Source organism: Cinclus cinclus, chromosome 8, assembly GCF_963662255.1.
Source record: "Cinclus cinclus chromosome 8, bCinCin1.1, whole genome shotgun sequence".
NCBI classification, from domain to species: Eukaryota; Metazoa; Chordata; class Aves; order Passeriformes; family Cinclidae; genus Cinclus; species Cinclus cinclus.
Window position 1 is genome coordinate 20,721,796 of NC_085053.1, and position 16,416 is coordinate 20,738,211.

Here is a 16,416-nt window from a genome sequence, read left to right on the forward strand (position 1 = left end):
TGGCGGCACGCGGGACCCTGCGCCCGTTTCCGGGTTGCGGCGCTGCGCTGGCCAATGGAAACTCGGCTCTGCTTTCCCCTCCCCAGAAGTCCCGCCTACAACGGGGCGAGAGGGAGCGGCAGCCAATGGAAAGATGTGCTGCTCGCAGTGCATTATGGTGTGTGTAGTTCTCCCGCCACTGTCAAACCATGCAGCCAATAAGCGGGCGCGGTGGCAGCGGTGGCGTTCCGCTACTTCCGTCCGGGCGCTGCAGTTCCGATCACGTGCGGCGCGCGGGTCAGGTGACCCGGCCCGATCTGCTCCCGTCGCACCGCCCGGTGCTGCCGCCGCCATGACGGGGCTCGCCCTGCTCTACTCGGGGCTCGGCCTCGCCTTCTGGACTACACTGCTTGGCGTCGGTCAGCACCGGGTCGGGGAAGGGCGCGGAGCCGCGGAGAAGGGGGGTCAGAGGGCCGCGCTGCGGGGCTGAGCCGTGGGGTAGGAGCGGTCTCCGGGCCCGCGGGGAGGCTGCCTGTGCCCATGCTGGCTGCTTCTTTGCTGCAGAGGGGCTGGAAAGTTGCTTTGGTGCGGGAAAGGAAGGCGGAGGTTGAGGGTTGCCGCGGTGCTCCCCAGGACTGGTCTGTGGTCTACGGCACGACCGGGAGTGCTGCCGTAGGGCTCCCCAGGCTGGGCATCACCCCTCGGGGCTTGTAGCTGCTGCCTCGGAGCCCCTAGCGGTGCCGTGTAACTCCCAGACGCTGTTGGATGTCCAGCTTTCAGCGCTCTGAGCCTGTCTGGCTTGAGCAGTTGATTTGCTTCTCTGTGTGTGCGAGAGCAGAAAGGTGCTGGTGCCAGTCAGGGGTCGTGCTTGCATTTGGTAGATTAGGGGAGGTAGAGGCAGGAGAAGCCTGGTCCTTCAGACTGTGATGGTTGATGTCTCTTGGGTGGAGAGATCGCCTTGCTTTGCTAAGCTGTGGCAGAATGAGAGAACATGCGAGTCTGGATGATTGTGGAGTTGCTGCTTGGCTGTGTTGCAGCTCATGGCAGCCCATGCTTTGCTGCTGAAGGTGTTGGGCTTTTGGAAGATGGATTTAATCCCCTAGGGCCAGCAGGTTGATTTTGTGCTGGGACTGCTGGTTATTTTTACTTAGCACAAAAGGAAGTGACCACAAACCAGGCAGAGGCTGGGGAAACCTTGGCCCTTGCTTCAGTGTTAGGGTGAGGGGAGAGAATGAGTCTGAAGTAAAGGGTGTCTCACTCCCTCGTGTTTCCAGGGCCTGGTGAACCCAGTGTGGACCTAGGGTTGCCTCACTGGGCTCTCTGAATCATGTACCTCACACTAGTGCAGATTCACCCTGTGAATGTGAGACTGTCGGAAAATCTGGCTGAGCTGAGCCCAGTTGCTATTAATTTCCCCTGCCCTGTTGCAGTCCCTTTTTGAGGTATGCCATGAGCAGGAAGTAGTCTTGCTCCATGCAGTGTTGCAGCAGTGTCTCTTTATATTTTCTGTCTTTGTCCTAAGCCCTGCTTTGATTCGCCAGTTCTGCTTCCTTATTTTCTGTCCTTCTGGCTTCAGAGCTGCAAGTCAGAGCTCACAGGAGAATGTCCTTTACTCTGTTTCTTTTGCATATGAATCTAAGGTTACACCTGCTCTTGAAGAGATGAAAGGTGCCCTGAGGATCTGCCCTGAGCTGGTTGTAGCTCTTTTTTACCACTTCTGGGGAGTGGAGGCAGCTGAGACTGGCTGGGTTCAGTTCCTGTTCTGACAGCCAAGCAGCAAAGCCAAAACACAAGTAACAGACTGGCTGGGCCCAGCACTAGAGATCATCCTTGAAGGTTGCCAGACATGCAGGCTGGGCTGTGGCTTTCCTCTGTACTCCCTGGCTGTGGTGGCACATTCTTCATACTTGTGTGTCGCTACAGGGGAGGGAGGCACTCTGGATCTGTGGCAGAAAGATTGACCAGTGTTACCACCTCCCATTATGGCACTCACTGTCTTGCCTGGCAGTGCTTGTGTGCTCCCCTGAGTGTGGTGAGTGGGCTGCTGAGACTTGAGCTGTTCATGGAGGGGTGAGCACACAAAAATAATGGGGACATCCCTCATGTAAGGGATCTGCAGTGCTGAGGCCTTCCAGTGGGATGAATTGTCCTGCAGGTCTTTGCTGTGCTCAGTGAAGAGCTTCTCCAACCTGGAAGCATGGTCCTGCCCCTGTATTTCTGCTGGGCACATTGCCATCACCCCCTACTTCCAGGCTGGTGCTCTGGGGTGGAAGGGAGCAGTGGGACACGTACAGTGATCTCTTTGATGTATTTGAGCATTTCAGAAGTTTCCCATTTCCTCTTTTCCCAACCATATGTGAGATCAGCATTACACAGGCACTGACTGATTACACTCAGATATGGTAGAGCTGTCCCTTCACCCTCTCTGTCTGGTGTGGAGCACACAGTGCCATGATGCCTGTGCTTATCTGTTCCTTAGGGCTAGGTCACCCTCCCTTTTCCAAAAAAGAGCCTTTGTCTCTTCTGGTCTGCAGCCATGTTTTCCACTCAGGAGCTCAGAGTCAGGCAGGGTTTCAGTGCAATCACCTCTGCATGTGCCTGGACTGTGTAGGGATGTGACTCTTGGCTGTGGTTCCTGGTGGGAGATGAGCACATTGGAAAGGAAGGGCTTTTCTGAGTTTCTCAGGGCAGTGCTTTGATGTCTCCTGCCTGTGTTGGAGTATAAATTTATCTGGAAATTATTCTGGGGAAAATGCTGATGGTAAGTCATGTCTTGAACCCACAGCCATGGAAAGGGGATGTTGGAGGAAAGCTGGAGCTTCTTGTGTTGATGGGCAGCTGAGAAGCAACACAAATGCTGATGAGGTGGTGATGTAGCAGCATGTGATAGTCAGGGCACAGCCTCACTGCTCTTGTCCGTCCTGTGGCAGGGAGGAGCTCACAGCTGGTCCCCCAGAGCTGTGGCTTTCCAACAGAGCTGAGCCATTGGAGAGCCACAATGGAGACCGTGGGCACAGGGCTATGGATTGCCTTGAGACCCTGTAGCTCAGCATGGTCTGTGGTGCTCAGCAGGATCAGGGAATAGAAAATGGGTGTGACAGCAACCATGATCATCTGGGAAAGATTGGGGTGGGGTCTGACAGTATCGTAGGTCCAGGATGTCTGTCATGTGCTGATGTGGAAGTGTTGGGATCACAGGGGTAGGATTTGGAGGGGACATCCTACCCTACAGTTCTGCATGCCTGAGTCAGTTTTCCCAGTAACCTTCTTTCACGCTGTGCTGTGTTCCTGGGCCTTTGCCTCAGGGCTTCACAGGTGGGGGAGGATCCAGCTGGTGCCTCCCTGGAGGTTTCCATCTTGTTCTTGTTTTCCAGGGATCTGCTACACAATATTTGACCTGGGCTTCCGCTTTGATGTGGCTTGGTGAGTTCCCTGTAAACACAGCCATCCTCAGGGCTGTGTGAGGAGGTAGGTGGTGCTGGCAGTGCCTCCCAGGAGCAGCACTTGCTTTTGAGTGATGGGCAGTGGTCAGTGCATCACAGAAGAACAAGAGCTACAGTGAGCAGGGCCTCTGCTTCCCGGGAGGTGGGATGGATGCAGCCCAAGTATTCCTGTGGCTGGCTCTGTACAAGGTCCTGGTGCAGCTATTGCTGCTCTGCCATCCACGTCTCCAAGCCCAGGCTTCCCCTTCACGGTGAGGGTTTGGGAGGAAGATCTTCATCCGTGCAGGTGAGGATCTGTGTTTCTGGCTGGCAGAGAGAAGTTCTCATATCCTGCTGTCTGTCTCCCCAGCCCATCTTGGGCTTCATAATTTGGGGGAAGGGTACCTGTTTTGGGGTAGGCTCTGTGGTGTGACTATGGGGCTCAGCCTCTGTGCTAACTCAGGACACTTCTTCCTCTCCAGGTTTCTGACAGAGACCTCACCCTACATGTGGTCCAACCTGGGCATTGGCTTGGCCATCTCCCTGTCTGTGGTGGGAGCTGCCTGGTGAGTGGGACTGGCTCTTCACCATTCTCCTGCTGTCCCACCTTGGTAGCCGTGTTATACACTGCAGTTTTCCCACAGCAGAGCAGGGTAGAACAATGTGTACCTGTAGGGCTGTGGGTCACCACAGCAGTGGGGTTGAGTTGCTGGGCCACTGGGGCCTCTGGGTGGACCAGCCCACAGGCAACAGTGGCTGTGGAAAGACAGGAAAGTCTCTGGAAGCTGTACCCCTGAGCCTGGGCTGTCCAGTGGTGCCTCTTGTGCCTCAGTAGTTCTGCTGGTGTAGGTGATGTAGCCTGGGGCACTCATACCCCAGGAGTGGTTGGTCTCAGTGCTCGGTGTCCCGTAGCTGCATGCCTGATTCTTTGCTCAGCTGAAAGATCCTAGTTTCTGTGTAGAATTCTGTGAGTGCCAGACCTTCCACCAACCACCCTTATCTTCTCTAGGGGGATTTACATCACAGGTTCCAGCATCATTGGTGGTGGAGTCAAAGCCCCGCGGATCAAAACAAAGAATCTGGTGAGGTAAGCACAGACCTGGGGTTAGTTCCTGTGCTGCATCTGGGTGGGGCAGGTCAACCCAGTGAAGAGGCTTCTGTCTGCTCTCTAGCTGGGTGCTGCTGTCAGACTGTTCCTTGCTGAGCTGATGATGCTGTTTGCTTTCAAAACAAAGAGCCCTAAAGGAGCCAGAGTGCTGATCTGATGGGTCACTGTGTGGTATCATGCTGTGAATGAGCCCAGTGTATTCAAAACAAACACCCTGAGATCACACATCCTGCCTAGGCAAGGGTTCTCCTTGTACGACCCTTCCACAAGGCGCAGAAACAGGCTGGTGAAGGGCAGGGCTTCCTAGGCCTGCTTCCAACAGGATCCTTGCAGCTTTCTCAGGTGCCACAGCAGAACCAGCATCCAGTCTTTATGTTTGACAGCTCCCCCTAGTTTGAAAAGAAAGCAGTGAGTAGCTTCCCATATAGCTATGGAGGGGTCTGGCTGGCAGTGGCAGTGGCAGGGGATCCTTGAGTTGGGGTCTTTCCCCGGGATGCTGGTCAGACTGACAGACACTGTGCTCAGGCTTTGCCTTTCTCCCACAGCATCATTTTCTGTGAGGCTGTGGCCATCTACGGGATCATCATGGCAATAGTCATCAGTAACATGGCTGAGGTATGGAGCACCTGGGCTGCCTTGCCATTCCTGCACCTCAGGGCCATGGTGGGGATGGGTAGCTCGTCCTGGGGCAGTGTTGTGAGGGGTACCCCTGTGGGGACTTTGAACACTGTTGTGCCTTTGGGAGCCCCTGGACTGGTGGTGTGTGTAGTGATCCTTGCTGTGATGAAGTGAGGGTTGGGAGAGCACACACAAGGCAGGTGCCATGAAGTTGGCCTGATGTGGAGGGACTGGCTCTGCCTCATGCTGTACTGGGGACAGGTACCTACCTGCTCCAGAGACCACTGACTTGTCACTAACCCAGGTCCTGTGCTTTATCTCAGCCTTTCAACGGAGTCACCCCAGAAGAGATTGGAGCCAGGAATTACCATGCAGGTAAGGACTGCTGGGTCCCTGGTGCTGTCGCTGTGAGCACTGCCACACCCTGACCCCCACCTTCTGACCTACCCATGGTCTGCTTCTGGTGTCTGAAGCACATGTGACTCTTCTGCCAAAAGGCAGCCTTTTACTTACCTTCTCGAGGTCCTCCTGCAGTGGCCTGGCACAGTGGAAGCTAGGGCACACCTCAGAGCAGTCCTGCTTCCTAAACAGGGTGTTGCTGGGGCTTGGCAGCTCCAGGTCTTCCGTCACCTCGAGGCATAGCTTCTGCAGTATGTCCTGGATGCAGGTGGAAGGGGGTTACACCCTGCTCTTGCAGTGTTCCTCTCTTATAGGTTTCTCCATGTTTGGAGCTGGTCTGACTGTGGGTTTATGCAATCTCTTCTGTGGGGTCTGTGTGGGCATCGTGGGCAGCGGGGCTGCCCTGGCTGATGCCCAGAATGCCAGCCTCTTCGTCAAGATCCTGATCGTGGAAATCTTTGGCAGTGCCATAGGGCTGTTTGGGGTCATCGTTGCTATCCTGCAGGTACCTGCTTCCTGAGGCAATCAGGCCTACATGACCACAAGGTGCTGTCACCCTGGATGCTCTCCAGCCCCAGGGAGACACACCTGGGTTTCAGCATAATCTTTTGCATTGGGATGGGGAGGCTGCTTGCAAGGTTTGGGGTGGCACAGCTCTTCCCACAGCATACTGTGCCTATTTGCAACATTCTGAACCCTTCTGATAGCCCCTCTGTCACCAGAGTGTCACCTTATGAGCATCACAAAAGGTGCACCTGTCTTACCAATGGGACTGATAAGCTGTCTGCAGCTTCTGGTTGGTCCTGGGATGCTTGGGTGGGACTGGGGTGCTGAGCTGGGGTTTGTGGGCCACAACCTAACTTTTCTTCTTTTTTTTCTAGACATCTAAAGTAAAAATGGGCTGAGCCCTCTTTCACTCAGCCTCTTTCAGCCCACCCCAAGAGGTTCTGTATATACTTATTTAATGTTTCTATACTTGATTGGGGTGGGAGATTCCCGGCGTCGGGAGCAGGAGGCTGACTGCGTAGAGCCCCGTCCTGCAGATCAATCGGCCCCTCCTTGGAAGAAACAGATTTCTCTGTGTGAATTCTGCCCCCAGCAGCCTGGCCCAGCCTGTGGGGTCCTGCTGCTGTCCGTTCCTGGTGTGTAGAATCAACCATCAGTGCAATTCTGTGTCAGTGAAATAAATATGGTTCTCGTCCAACTCTTTCTTTTCCCTGCACATGCTAGGGAGGTTTTTAGAGAGCAAATGCTAGTTTGGGCTGCTCCAGTGCTCAGAGATTCCTCTCTGCCTCTGGCAAAATCCCTGTCCTGTTCCAGGAGCCTGGTGGTGTCCTGCCGGTGTGGGGTTAATTCTGTTGCCCTCTTAGGCTTTGAGAGTCACCCTGTTTGGGCTGTGGGAACACAGAGCGGTGCTTTGCTGCCTGTAGCAGGTACAAGGCTGTTGGAACAGGCAGCAGCCCGCTCTGAATTGCCTCTGCCAGGCTCCTAGCAGCCTAACATGAGCCCAACACAAGCAGCTTTGGGCCATTCAGCTCCTATCCAGATAGTTTAGTGAAATGGGGGTGTAGAGTGTCCATAGCCCCCCCACTGTGTAGCTGGGGAGCACCAGAGGGGCAAACAAGTGAAACTTTTTCCCCTTCAGAGGACATCTTCCAGCCGGCAGCTCCATGGTGTAACTGTTGGCTGCATACTGGGGCTCTCCAGTCTGCAGTGCCCCTCTGTCCAGGGGGCCCTGGCAGAGGTCCCAGGGATGGGATGCTTTGTGCTGGCTCTGTTCCCTGTCCTTGGCTGTGCTGAATAGTGTGGGGAAGCTGGCTGTAGACAGCTGGACCTGCAGCTCATCTGCTGCTTGGGGGAAGGGAAGAACAAGGTCCTTCTGCATGTGCTCTGCAGAGAGCCTGGAGGCTGCCACTTCTGCTATATCCAGCACAAGGCCCTCATCCTGTTCTACCAGTATACCTTCATGGAGAAAGTACTGATCTGCCAGTGCTCTGTCAGAGTAGATGCCTGCTTAGAGCTGCCCTTCTCTCTTCCCCTCTGGATGCCACAGGCTGACTCTTGCCCTTGAACTGGGGCAGCTGCCTCTGCATGACCCCTCTGGGATCTGCTGTTTTCCTGCCTCTGTTCCACACTGTCCTATGAGTTTTGGGACTGCAGTGTATTTCAGCCCTGGGTGCATCACAGTTGTGGGGGAAAAACCAAGCTGCTGCCCCTGCTAGCTGTGCTGGCTGTCCCCTGGGGCTGGAGGCTCTCACAGGAGCAATGTGAGACCTGTGTAGTGGCGGGACACTAACTGGGCCCTACCTGGTTGGAAGAAAAGAGTGTCAGGTGTGGGCAGGCTTTTGCCTGTCCTGTGTGGGAGCTGCAGAGCCATTTCATCAGACCCACACCAAGCTCAGGAAGAAGATGCCTGGGGTTAGAGAGGCTGTATTGGGGTTAGAGAAGCTGCTGTATGGGTTAATCATCTGCCTGGTTAGCAGCTGTCTTGAACAATTCACCCTTTTTTTTTCCCAGGAATGCACCTTGCCCTGCCCAGACAGAAATGTATCTGCTATCAGAAATATGCTTCTGTGAGGGGCTTTTCCACTCTCCCAATCCTGCCTGTGTATATCACAGCTTTGACAAGGGAGTGGGCTCCAGACTTGCCCACAGGCCCCTTATAAAAATAGGAAACCCTTCAGGGCTACTTTCAGGGTGACCCACAGCCAGCAGTGATAAGGTGAACACACCTGGTGCTCACCTCATTCTAGGTGTGTACACTTGGGTTCCAGGACTTGAACTAAACACCTGCTTCTCAAGCAGAGGAAAAAAGCTTAAACAAGGCTCCAGGATCTCCAGGACCTTCTTTCATTTAGAAGCAGCAGCAGTGGGAATTAAAAGATATTTTGGTAACCATGTGTAGGTATAGATGAGGAAAATGCCACCTTCTGAGGAGCCAAACCGAGAGCTGGAGGCAGAAGTTTGGACTGCTTTCAGCAGGCCTGGTTTGTAGGGTTGGAGCAGTGCTGGGCTGAGTGGGTGCCATTCGGTTCTTCCTCGCTTGGGTGAGCAGCCAGGCATGGAAGGAGGAGAGGCGTCAGGGGACAGGGTTGCTCTAAACAGGCACAAGCCGAGGGAGTGGCAGGCAGGGAAAGGCTGCAGACAGTGCAAACACTACTTGTGGTGGGCCAAACTTGTGGTGGGACCAAACCACCACCTTTCATCACTATGCCATTGCGGTAAGGAGAGTGAGTTTCCCAGTGTTTCCTACCAACGAAACAGAAAGGGTGGTGTGTGTGGGGGGGAAGGAGCCACAAATAGGTGGCAACGGACGCCGAGCCAGCACCAAGGGCCGGGGAGCGTGGGAGTCGCCGCAGGTGGGTCCATGGAAGCGTTGCCTTCTGGCAACGAGGAGCAAGGGAACGAAGAAAGGCCGGGACTCCCTGTGCCTGTGTCCCGGAGGCGCTTGGAGAGTCCCCGGTGCCGCGCCTGGGGCCAAGGGCTGAGCATCCCGCGGTGGAGCCGGAGGCATGGCGCACCCCGGGGTGCGTCTGCATCCGTGGGATCCGCGTCCGTAGGTCCCGGTGCCGGCGGCACTGCCCTCCTCGCCCCGCGGCTCCGGGGCGGGCGGTGGCGGCGGCGGCCCCGCCCGGTGCGGCGGCGGCGGGCGGAGCCGGCGTGCGGGCGCGGCCCCGTCTCCCTGCGGCTCTCGGCGGTGCGGCGGCCCGGCCGGCTGGGCCCCCCGCAGCCCCGGGCATGGGAGCCCGCGGGCCGGCGGCCGGGGCTGGAGGAGGAAGAGAAGGAAGAGGAAGAGAAGGAGGTGGCGGCGGGGGTCGCTGACCGGCGCCGGGGCGGCGCGGCAGCCCCGAGGCCGCGGTGAGTGGAGCGGCGCGGGCAGGCCTGGCCGGGCGGGGGAGGCCCGGGATGCGACCCGGGGGATGCGATCCCGGTCGCTCATGGGCAGCGCCACTCCGGCTCGGGAAAAAGCCTCATTTCGAGGTTGTTTCGCATTTTTAAAATAAGTTTTTGCATGTTTCGGGGACGGGGGAAAATTAGGGGGCGGGGGAGTGTTAGTTGTGCTGAATGCGGCCCCTCGCTCCGCTTTTGGCCGGGAGGTGGCCACCTTTAGGGCATCGGGGCCACCGGCTCCCAGCGTGCCTCCCTTCTCCCAGCCCTGGGATGACTTGTGGGAAGAAGGATTGCGTCCACGGGCTTGAGCATCCTGTCCAAAACGAGCATCACCGGCCCCATGGCACATGCTGCACTGGCTTGAAACCCTGGGGATCAGCTCCCCAGCCCCAGGTTGCTTTTGGCCTCTCACACCCTGCACAGATGCTGCGGTGGGGGGAGATGACATCATATTTCATAACCCCCTCTTTAGCAGTTTAAGCCCACTCATGTTCGTGGTGTCCTATGGCCATTGCTTGATGGTGTGCTTTGCTTTTGTTCTTGCTGAGTGTCACTCTCTACTTGCCTCGTGGACCATTCTGCTAAAAGGCCCCTAAAAACAGCTCTGATTTTTCTCTGTTGCATCCCCATCTGGCTGTTGGGGCACCACCCCTCCATATACTGCACAGATTTTTTTGGGGAGGGTTTCTGGCAGGTGCTGGGAGCAGGCAGGTCCCTATGTCATGGGCTGTGCCAGGTGACAAGGCACTGTGATAGGAGGAAAGTTTGAGCAATAACAGCAAAGCCAACTTTTCTTCAGAGGGCTACTTTCTAGAAAACAAATGGATGTGGGGTTGGGCTGCTGACATATGCCAGGACACCCCTATTCCCTATCCACCAGTGTCTGCAGGGATACTACTCTGCATCCTGCAGAGGGAGGGTGGACATAGTTGGGGCATTGGGCTCAGAGCCTTTTCCAGCACGTCCCTGCCTGCCGTGGGTTCCAGGGTCTGCCTGCCAGGGTCAGTCCGGCAACTGGGAGAGGACACCCCAGAGCAGGGTTGGGCGAAAGGATCCTCTGCTTCACACCTCAGCTCTGATCCCCATACCCATCGCTGCCGTCTCAGTGCCCCGTGGCTACCGGCAGGAGGGGGGTCCACTGAACAGGGCTGGCAGCTGCCAGTAACTGGTTGCCAGCGCTGTTGAGTGCTACCTGCACTCCTGCTGATGGTCCTGCTGCAGACCCCCAGCCACCAAGATCCCCCAGGGACCATACAGCAGCTCTGGCCTGTCCCAAGGTCCTCAGGACTTTGTGAACCCCGGTGCCTGTCCCTTGTGATTGCTTTGCTATGTCCTAGCAGCTTCCTTGAAAGCAGGGACTAGCAGGGCAGGGATCAGGGCAGGAACTGGGTGCATGGCTGTGCTGTGGCCTGAGCCCTGGCTGTGGCAGGGCTGGGAAAGGCCAGATTGTTTGGGACTCTCTAGTGACTCTCCCAGCTAGCTTCCCGGCAGGGCTCTGGCCCGGCTCCAGGTGTCATGTGGGAGATACGGGGACCCTGACTTCAGCAGTCCAATGTCCCAGGAGGCCTCACCATCAGGAGCATGGGAGAGGATCTGCACCGCGGGTTGTAAGCCAGACTCCCCGGATGTAGCAGGGAGCCCTAACTCTGGGGGGCTGGGATGTCCTGCTGGGCTGGGCTGGGCTTCGTGTCTGTGTGCTGCTGCTCACCCACTGGGTGCTTTGAGGAGGGGCCCTGCTGGCATGACTCTCATTGCCACCCCACTCTGGTGCTGCTGCTGGGGTGTAGCTCTGTGGGGAGGGAACAGGAAAGGGGTTGCTAGTGGTGCCTTTGGGACATCCTAGGCTGGCCATGTTTTTGGAGAGTATAGCCTTCGTCAAGGGCCCAGCTTCCACGGAGGCTTAGTGGCATGTCTGGAGGTATCCACATCCTCTCTCTGGGTGGGGGAAAGGGAAGGGGAGTTGGTCTGTCCTGTTCTCGTCTTGGCCCAGGAAAGCAAGGAGGGGACTTGCTATGTGGGGCTGAGAACCTCTCATCTCTTCGTGGTTGTGTCTTCAGAGCAGAGATCCAGGTGCAGTATTCCCTGGGGTGTTCTCTGGCATACCAGCCTGGAAGCCCTTCACATCTGCATCAGGCCTGTGCTGCTCCTGCTGTCCCAGTGTCACTTGGGCTGAGATGGGAGCTCAGGCTTGTGGTGTCCTGAGAGTGAGGTGTCTTGGCAGGATCAGGACCGTGGCTGGAGCCGCCCCCCTGCCCCGCCAAGCGCACATGTCCGCCTGCCCGTGCCCAGAAGATGACCAGGCTGCTCTTGGGGGTGACCCTGGAAAGGATTTGCAAGGCTGTGCTGCTGCTCTGCCTGCTCCACTTCGTCATCATCATGATCCTCTATTTTGACGTCTACGCGCAGCACCTGGACTTCTTCAGCCGTTTCAACGCCAGGAATGCCTCGCGCTCCCACCCCTTCTCCAACTCCTCCCGCCCCAATGGCACCGTTCCCAGCTATGGGCCAGCCAGTGCTGAGGCCCCATCCCCCAGCACCAAGCCCAGCACCAACCAGTCCACCACTGAGAAGCCTTTGCAGCCCTGCCAGGAAACACCTCCTGGTTTAGGTGAGATATGCTGGGTGAGCGTTGGGGATGAATTTGGGCTCTGACTCTAAACATGGGGCTAAGGTGGGTGCTCACAGCTGACATCCTTATCCCCTGGGCCCTGTGCATGGCTTCCCTGTGAAATAGTAGAGAAACCCCAGCCTGGAACTGTATCAGGACAGCTGGTTTTAGGTTTTGTTAGTCCAGGCTTTCTGTCCCTGTTTATGAAAGCTTTTGGGAACTCTCTGCCCTCGGCAGTGCCGGTCCCCCTTGCAGGTTCCCCTCACTGTTTGCTTTACCACTCCTGGCTGGAGTGGCAGGTGACCATGGCCCTGACCATGTCCTGTCCTGTGGGCATTGCCCTGCCCTCCCTCTCACAGTTGGGCGCCTGCTCATCGAGTTTAGCTCTCCCATGAGCATGGAGCGAGTGCAGCGGGAGAATCCTGATGTGCACCAAGGTGGCAAGTACAGCCCCCCAGACTGCCTACCCCGGCAGAAGGTGGCCATCCTCATCCCCTTCCGGCACCGTGAGCACCACCTCAAGTACTGGCTGCACTATCTGCACCCCATCTTGCGCCGGCAGAAGGTGGCTTATGGTATCTACATCATCAACCAGGTGAGGAAGGCAGGGGCAAGGGGGTGGCAGGGCTGGGTTGGACAAGCAGGCATTGCTGAGCTTTGCCCTACAGTTTGGTGAAGACACCTTCAACCGGGCCAAGCTGCTCAACGTGGGATTCATGGAGGCACTCAAGGATGACGAGGAGTATGACTGCTTCATTTTCAGCGACGTGGACCTTATCCCCATGGACGATCGCAACCTCTATCGCTGCTATGAGCAGCCACGGCACTTTGCGGTTGGCATGGACAAGTTTGGGTTCAGGTGCGTGCCCTGGGGAGCTGGGGTGTTTCTGCGCAGGCAAGGCTGGAATATCTCTCTGGGATGGCATCAGGGCAATCACCCTTGATTGTAACCTGGGACAGGCATGAGGTCGATGGCTGGAATTGTGGACCTGTGATGGGAGAGGGCACAGAGCCCTGGGTAGGAGGGTGACACAGGAAAGGGTCGGTCCTTGTACTTCGGGGTCCCCATGAGGCTCACCTCCATCTTTGCCTGTTTCTGGGGCTGACCCATTTGCTGTCAACCTGCAGGCTGCCCTATGCCGGCTACTTTGGCGGTGTCTCTGGGCTGAGCAAGTCCCAGTTCTTGAAGATCAATGGCTTTCCCAATGAGTACTGGGGCTGGGGAGGAGAGGACGATGACATCTTTAATCGGTAGGTGCCCAGCCCCTCGCTAGCGCTGACTGGTTGGTGTGTACCAGGCTCCCCACCAAGCCCTGAATTATCACTCTTACAGCATTCTTACAGCACTGTTCCCAGTTTTGTGGGGGAGGTGTGTGCATGGGCTGTGCCACATGTCGGGGGGGATTGAATTACACTTCAGCATTGGGGTTGATGACCCTCATAGATGGAACTGGCCTCTCCCAGGGTGCTGGGGGGCTGCGGAGCACTCCTCTGCCTCCCTTGTGGCTGAAGTCTGCAATGTGGTATGCACTGCATCCACAGGGTGGTGTGCCTGTGAGCCCTGCTCCATACAGGGGCTGGGATGCTAGACTTGGATGTGTCCAGGGCTGAGATTAAAAACTTGGAAACATCTCAGTAGTGGCTGTGCAGCAGCCACGTAGTCATTCCTGCCAGCTGCCAGCAGGCAGCAGTACACCTGCAGGCCAAGCAAAGCCCAATCCCTCCACACCCTGCCTTGGGTGCCAGAGCTGGACAGTGGCCACCTTACCTCTCATGGGTTCCCCCATGGTGCTGCCCAGGGAAGCAGTGTGCAGCCAGTGGGGTGTAACCAGCCTGTAATGGCCCGATGAGCAAAACACCCTTGTGGGAGCCCTGGGCACATGGCACAGTTGTGATTTCCACACAGGGTGGGCTCAGAGTGGGGGACAAGAAGTGTGTGGAGCTCTGAAAAAGCTTCAGGCAGCCTTTGATCTGAGGGGAGGGCTCCAAGGGAAGGGCTAGGCAGCGGCATTCAGGGAATGTAAAGGGCAGGGGCCGCAGAGGGAGGGAGGGAGGGATGGATGGCTGCATGTGGATGGCTGGCTGGCTGTGTGCAGCACAGGCTTAAGGTAGTTGCCAGTCCCTGGACAGAAGTGGCACTTTGGGCTCACTGCCATGGGGCATGTGGCACCCTAGGTCATGATGCTGGCCTGGGTGTGGCCTGGCTTTGCTCATCTTGGCTTGGCACAGCTTTGTTTAACCAGGGACAGGTTTATTTTGCCCAGGGTCTGACCCTGGAGGTCTCTGGGCTGGGGAATGTCCCGCCCTAGTGCCCACACACTGATCCCACCCTGCTCCTGGCCCCCAGCATCTCCCTGAATGGCATGAAGGTGTCGAGGCCCGATATCCGCATTGGGAGGTACCGCATGATTAAGCACGAACGCGACAAACACAACGAGCCCAACCCGCAGAGGTGAGTGAGCCACAGGGCTGGGGCAGTTGGGACGCTGGGCGATCACTTGGCTGCTCACCCCCACAGAGGTCCAGCACTGCTGGCACTACAGCAAGACATCCCTTCATCCTCATCCTGCTCTTCTTCCCACCAGATTCACTAAGATCCAGAACACCAAAATGACAATGAAGCGGGATGGGATCAGCTCGCTGCAGTACCGGCTCGTGGAGATCTCCCGCCAGCCCATGTACACCAACATCACGGTGGAAATTGGCAGGCCACCACCCCGCCTGGCCCGCGGCTAGTGCTCCTGTCACCGGGAACCCCTGTGCCTAGGCTGGCTGGGCATGGCAAGTTTTCTCCCAGCTCAAAAGCCAGGACTGGACAGGGATGTTTTCTGCCTACTCTGCTGCCTTCTGGAGACGGCTGCCCCATAGCCAGCCCTTTGGTCCCCAGGATTTCTCTGTCTCCCCCATCCCCACGAGTGTGTTTGCAGGACCCCTGCCCCATACGTGGTGTGTTGGTGGATGAGCCCGGCTGCCCTGTGTGCAGCTTCTGGCACAGAGGGAGGGGGCAACCCCAGGCCTGGCAAGGAGCCCCCAGTCCATGCCAGCTCCTGCCTGCACCCTGGGTGGGGAGGGTGAAATCCCACTGCTCTGTGAGAGCTGGAGGGTCCCCACCAGCGCTGTGAGAAGTGGGGTGCAGGCTTCCCCCTTTACTAGCGCTGGAGCCACTGCTACCCTGCTGGGGATGGGAGCAGCCCGGGGCCCCCAGGCAGGCAGGATCAGGGCAAGGTTGCTGCCCTGGCCAGGCACTGCCGATACTGCTGGGCACACAGACGTGGCTTGCTGTCTTCCTCTGCTTTAGTCTGGTGCTTAGAGCCGGGCCCTGTCTCAGCTCTGCCAAACAGAGACCTCTGATTAGCGAATGCCCCTCGCTGTGCCTCAGTTTCCCCAGGGCTGGGGGGGATGGCAGCTGTATCCCATCCCCCTTCCCCAAAGGCAGGTGCCGTGTGTGTGTGCAGCCCCTGCCTGCACCTGCCACCCCCCCCCCCCCCCCTTTGGTGGGGGAAATAGGGCTCATTTGAACCCCCCCCAGCCCCTCTTGGTGGGGGCTGGTGCAGCACCCTTCTAGCAGGGAGGGAATCTTCCCTTTGAGTTCTCCCCTTGTTTGCCTTCCCCCTTCCAGGCCAGGGGCAGGGGGGGCTGCAGGCAGGAGAGACTGGGATCATGGAGGGCAGGAGCCCTCTGCCCCTCCATTGGACTGGCAGCCCCAGCAGCCCTGAGGCTCCATGTGGGGCTGGGAACAGTGGGGTTGGGAGCAGGGCAGCTCACCCGGGCTGGGGGGCACTGGCAACTTTTGTACATTTGAATGTCTGACCCTTTTTCAGCGTACATTGAATGCACCGTTCGGTCATAGAGACCGGGGGTTTTGTATTTAATAAAAGTTTGAAAAGTTGGCAGGCTTTCTGGGGTTGGGTGGGGGGTGGGAGAAAGCACCATCTGATGAGGAAGTGAGATGGTGGAGTAGAGAGGGGAAGTCCTGTCTGCCACCTCCAGCTGCTGGCTGGGAGGCAGAGCCCCTGCCTTACCCTGTCTGTCATTGGGACTCCCCCCAGCTCGCTCACTCAGCAATGCAGTGTGCCTACCTAGGACAAGGTGCACAGGGCAAAGCCAGTTGCTCTCACTGTGCCATGGACATAATGTTGCCCTCCCATCCATTTGGGGACAGTGCTTTCCCCCAGCAGGGATAAGCCCATCCTCCATCCTCTGCCTTACCTCCAGGTGGTTTTGTATGTCCAGGTAGGGCAAAGGAGAATTCCCCAGGACCGAGCTGGCTGTTGAATGCCAATACCTGGCATCAGAGGTGAAAAGAGCTGCACCCAGTAAGTGTGGGCCCCCACTCTTCAACGCCTTCCTCCTCCCACATGGTTCCCAAAGAAGGCCACAGTGGGACACAG

General features: G+C 57.3%; 2 protein-coding genes across 9 annotated transcripts; both read left to right on the plus strand.

Moving 5' to 3' along the window:
• Window positions 1-291: 291 nt before the first annotated feature.
• Window positions 292-6,730, plus strand: ATP6V0B (ATPase H+ transporting V0 subunit b). Of its 8 annotated transcripts, none has more exons than XR_009933379.1 (8): window positions 292-398; window positions 3,354-3,402; window positions 3,884-3,967; window positions 4,411-4,488; window positions 5,055-5,124; window positions 5,451-5,502; window positions 5,825-6,031; window positions 6,408-6,730. XR_009933379.1 is itself a non-coding variant. In XM_062497436.1 (8 exons), the coding sequence occupies exons 1-8, from the start codon at window positions 332-334 to the stop codon at window positions 6,429-6,431; spliced, it is 615 nt and encodes a 204-aa protein (XP_062353420.1). In that variant the 5' UTR covers window positions 292-331; the 3' UTR covers window positions 6,432-6,730. The 8 variants fall into 8 exon arrangements, 7 of the variants coding, with proteins under 7 accessions (XP_062353420.1, XP_062353421.1, XP_062353423.1 ...); XM_062497436.1 differs by having other exon boundaries at window positions 5,841-6,031; XM_062497441.1 differs by having other exon boundaries at window positions 356-477; window positions 5,841-6,031.
• A 2,520-nt stretch (window positions 6,731-9,250) lies between these two features.
• On the plus strand, window positions 9,251-16,260 carry B4GALT2 (beta-1,4-galactosyltransferase 2). Its single transcript, XM_062497647.1, has 7 exons — window positions 9,251-9,384; window positions 11,639-12,025; window positions 12,385-12,620; window positions 12,694-12,884; window positions 13,154-13,276; window positions 14,373-14,477; window positions 14,611-16,260. The coding sequence occupies exons 2-7, from the start codon at window positions 11,710-11,712 to the stop codon at window positions 14,759-14,761; spliced, it is 1,122 nt and encodes a 373-aa protein (XP_062353631.1). The 5' UTR covers window positions 9,251-9,384; window positions 11,639-11,709; the 3' UTR covers window positions 14,762-16,260.
• Window positions 16,261-16,416: the final 156 nt, after the last annotated feature.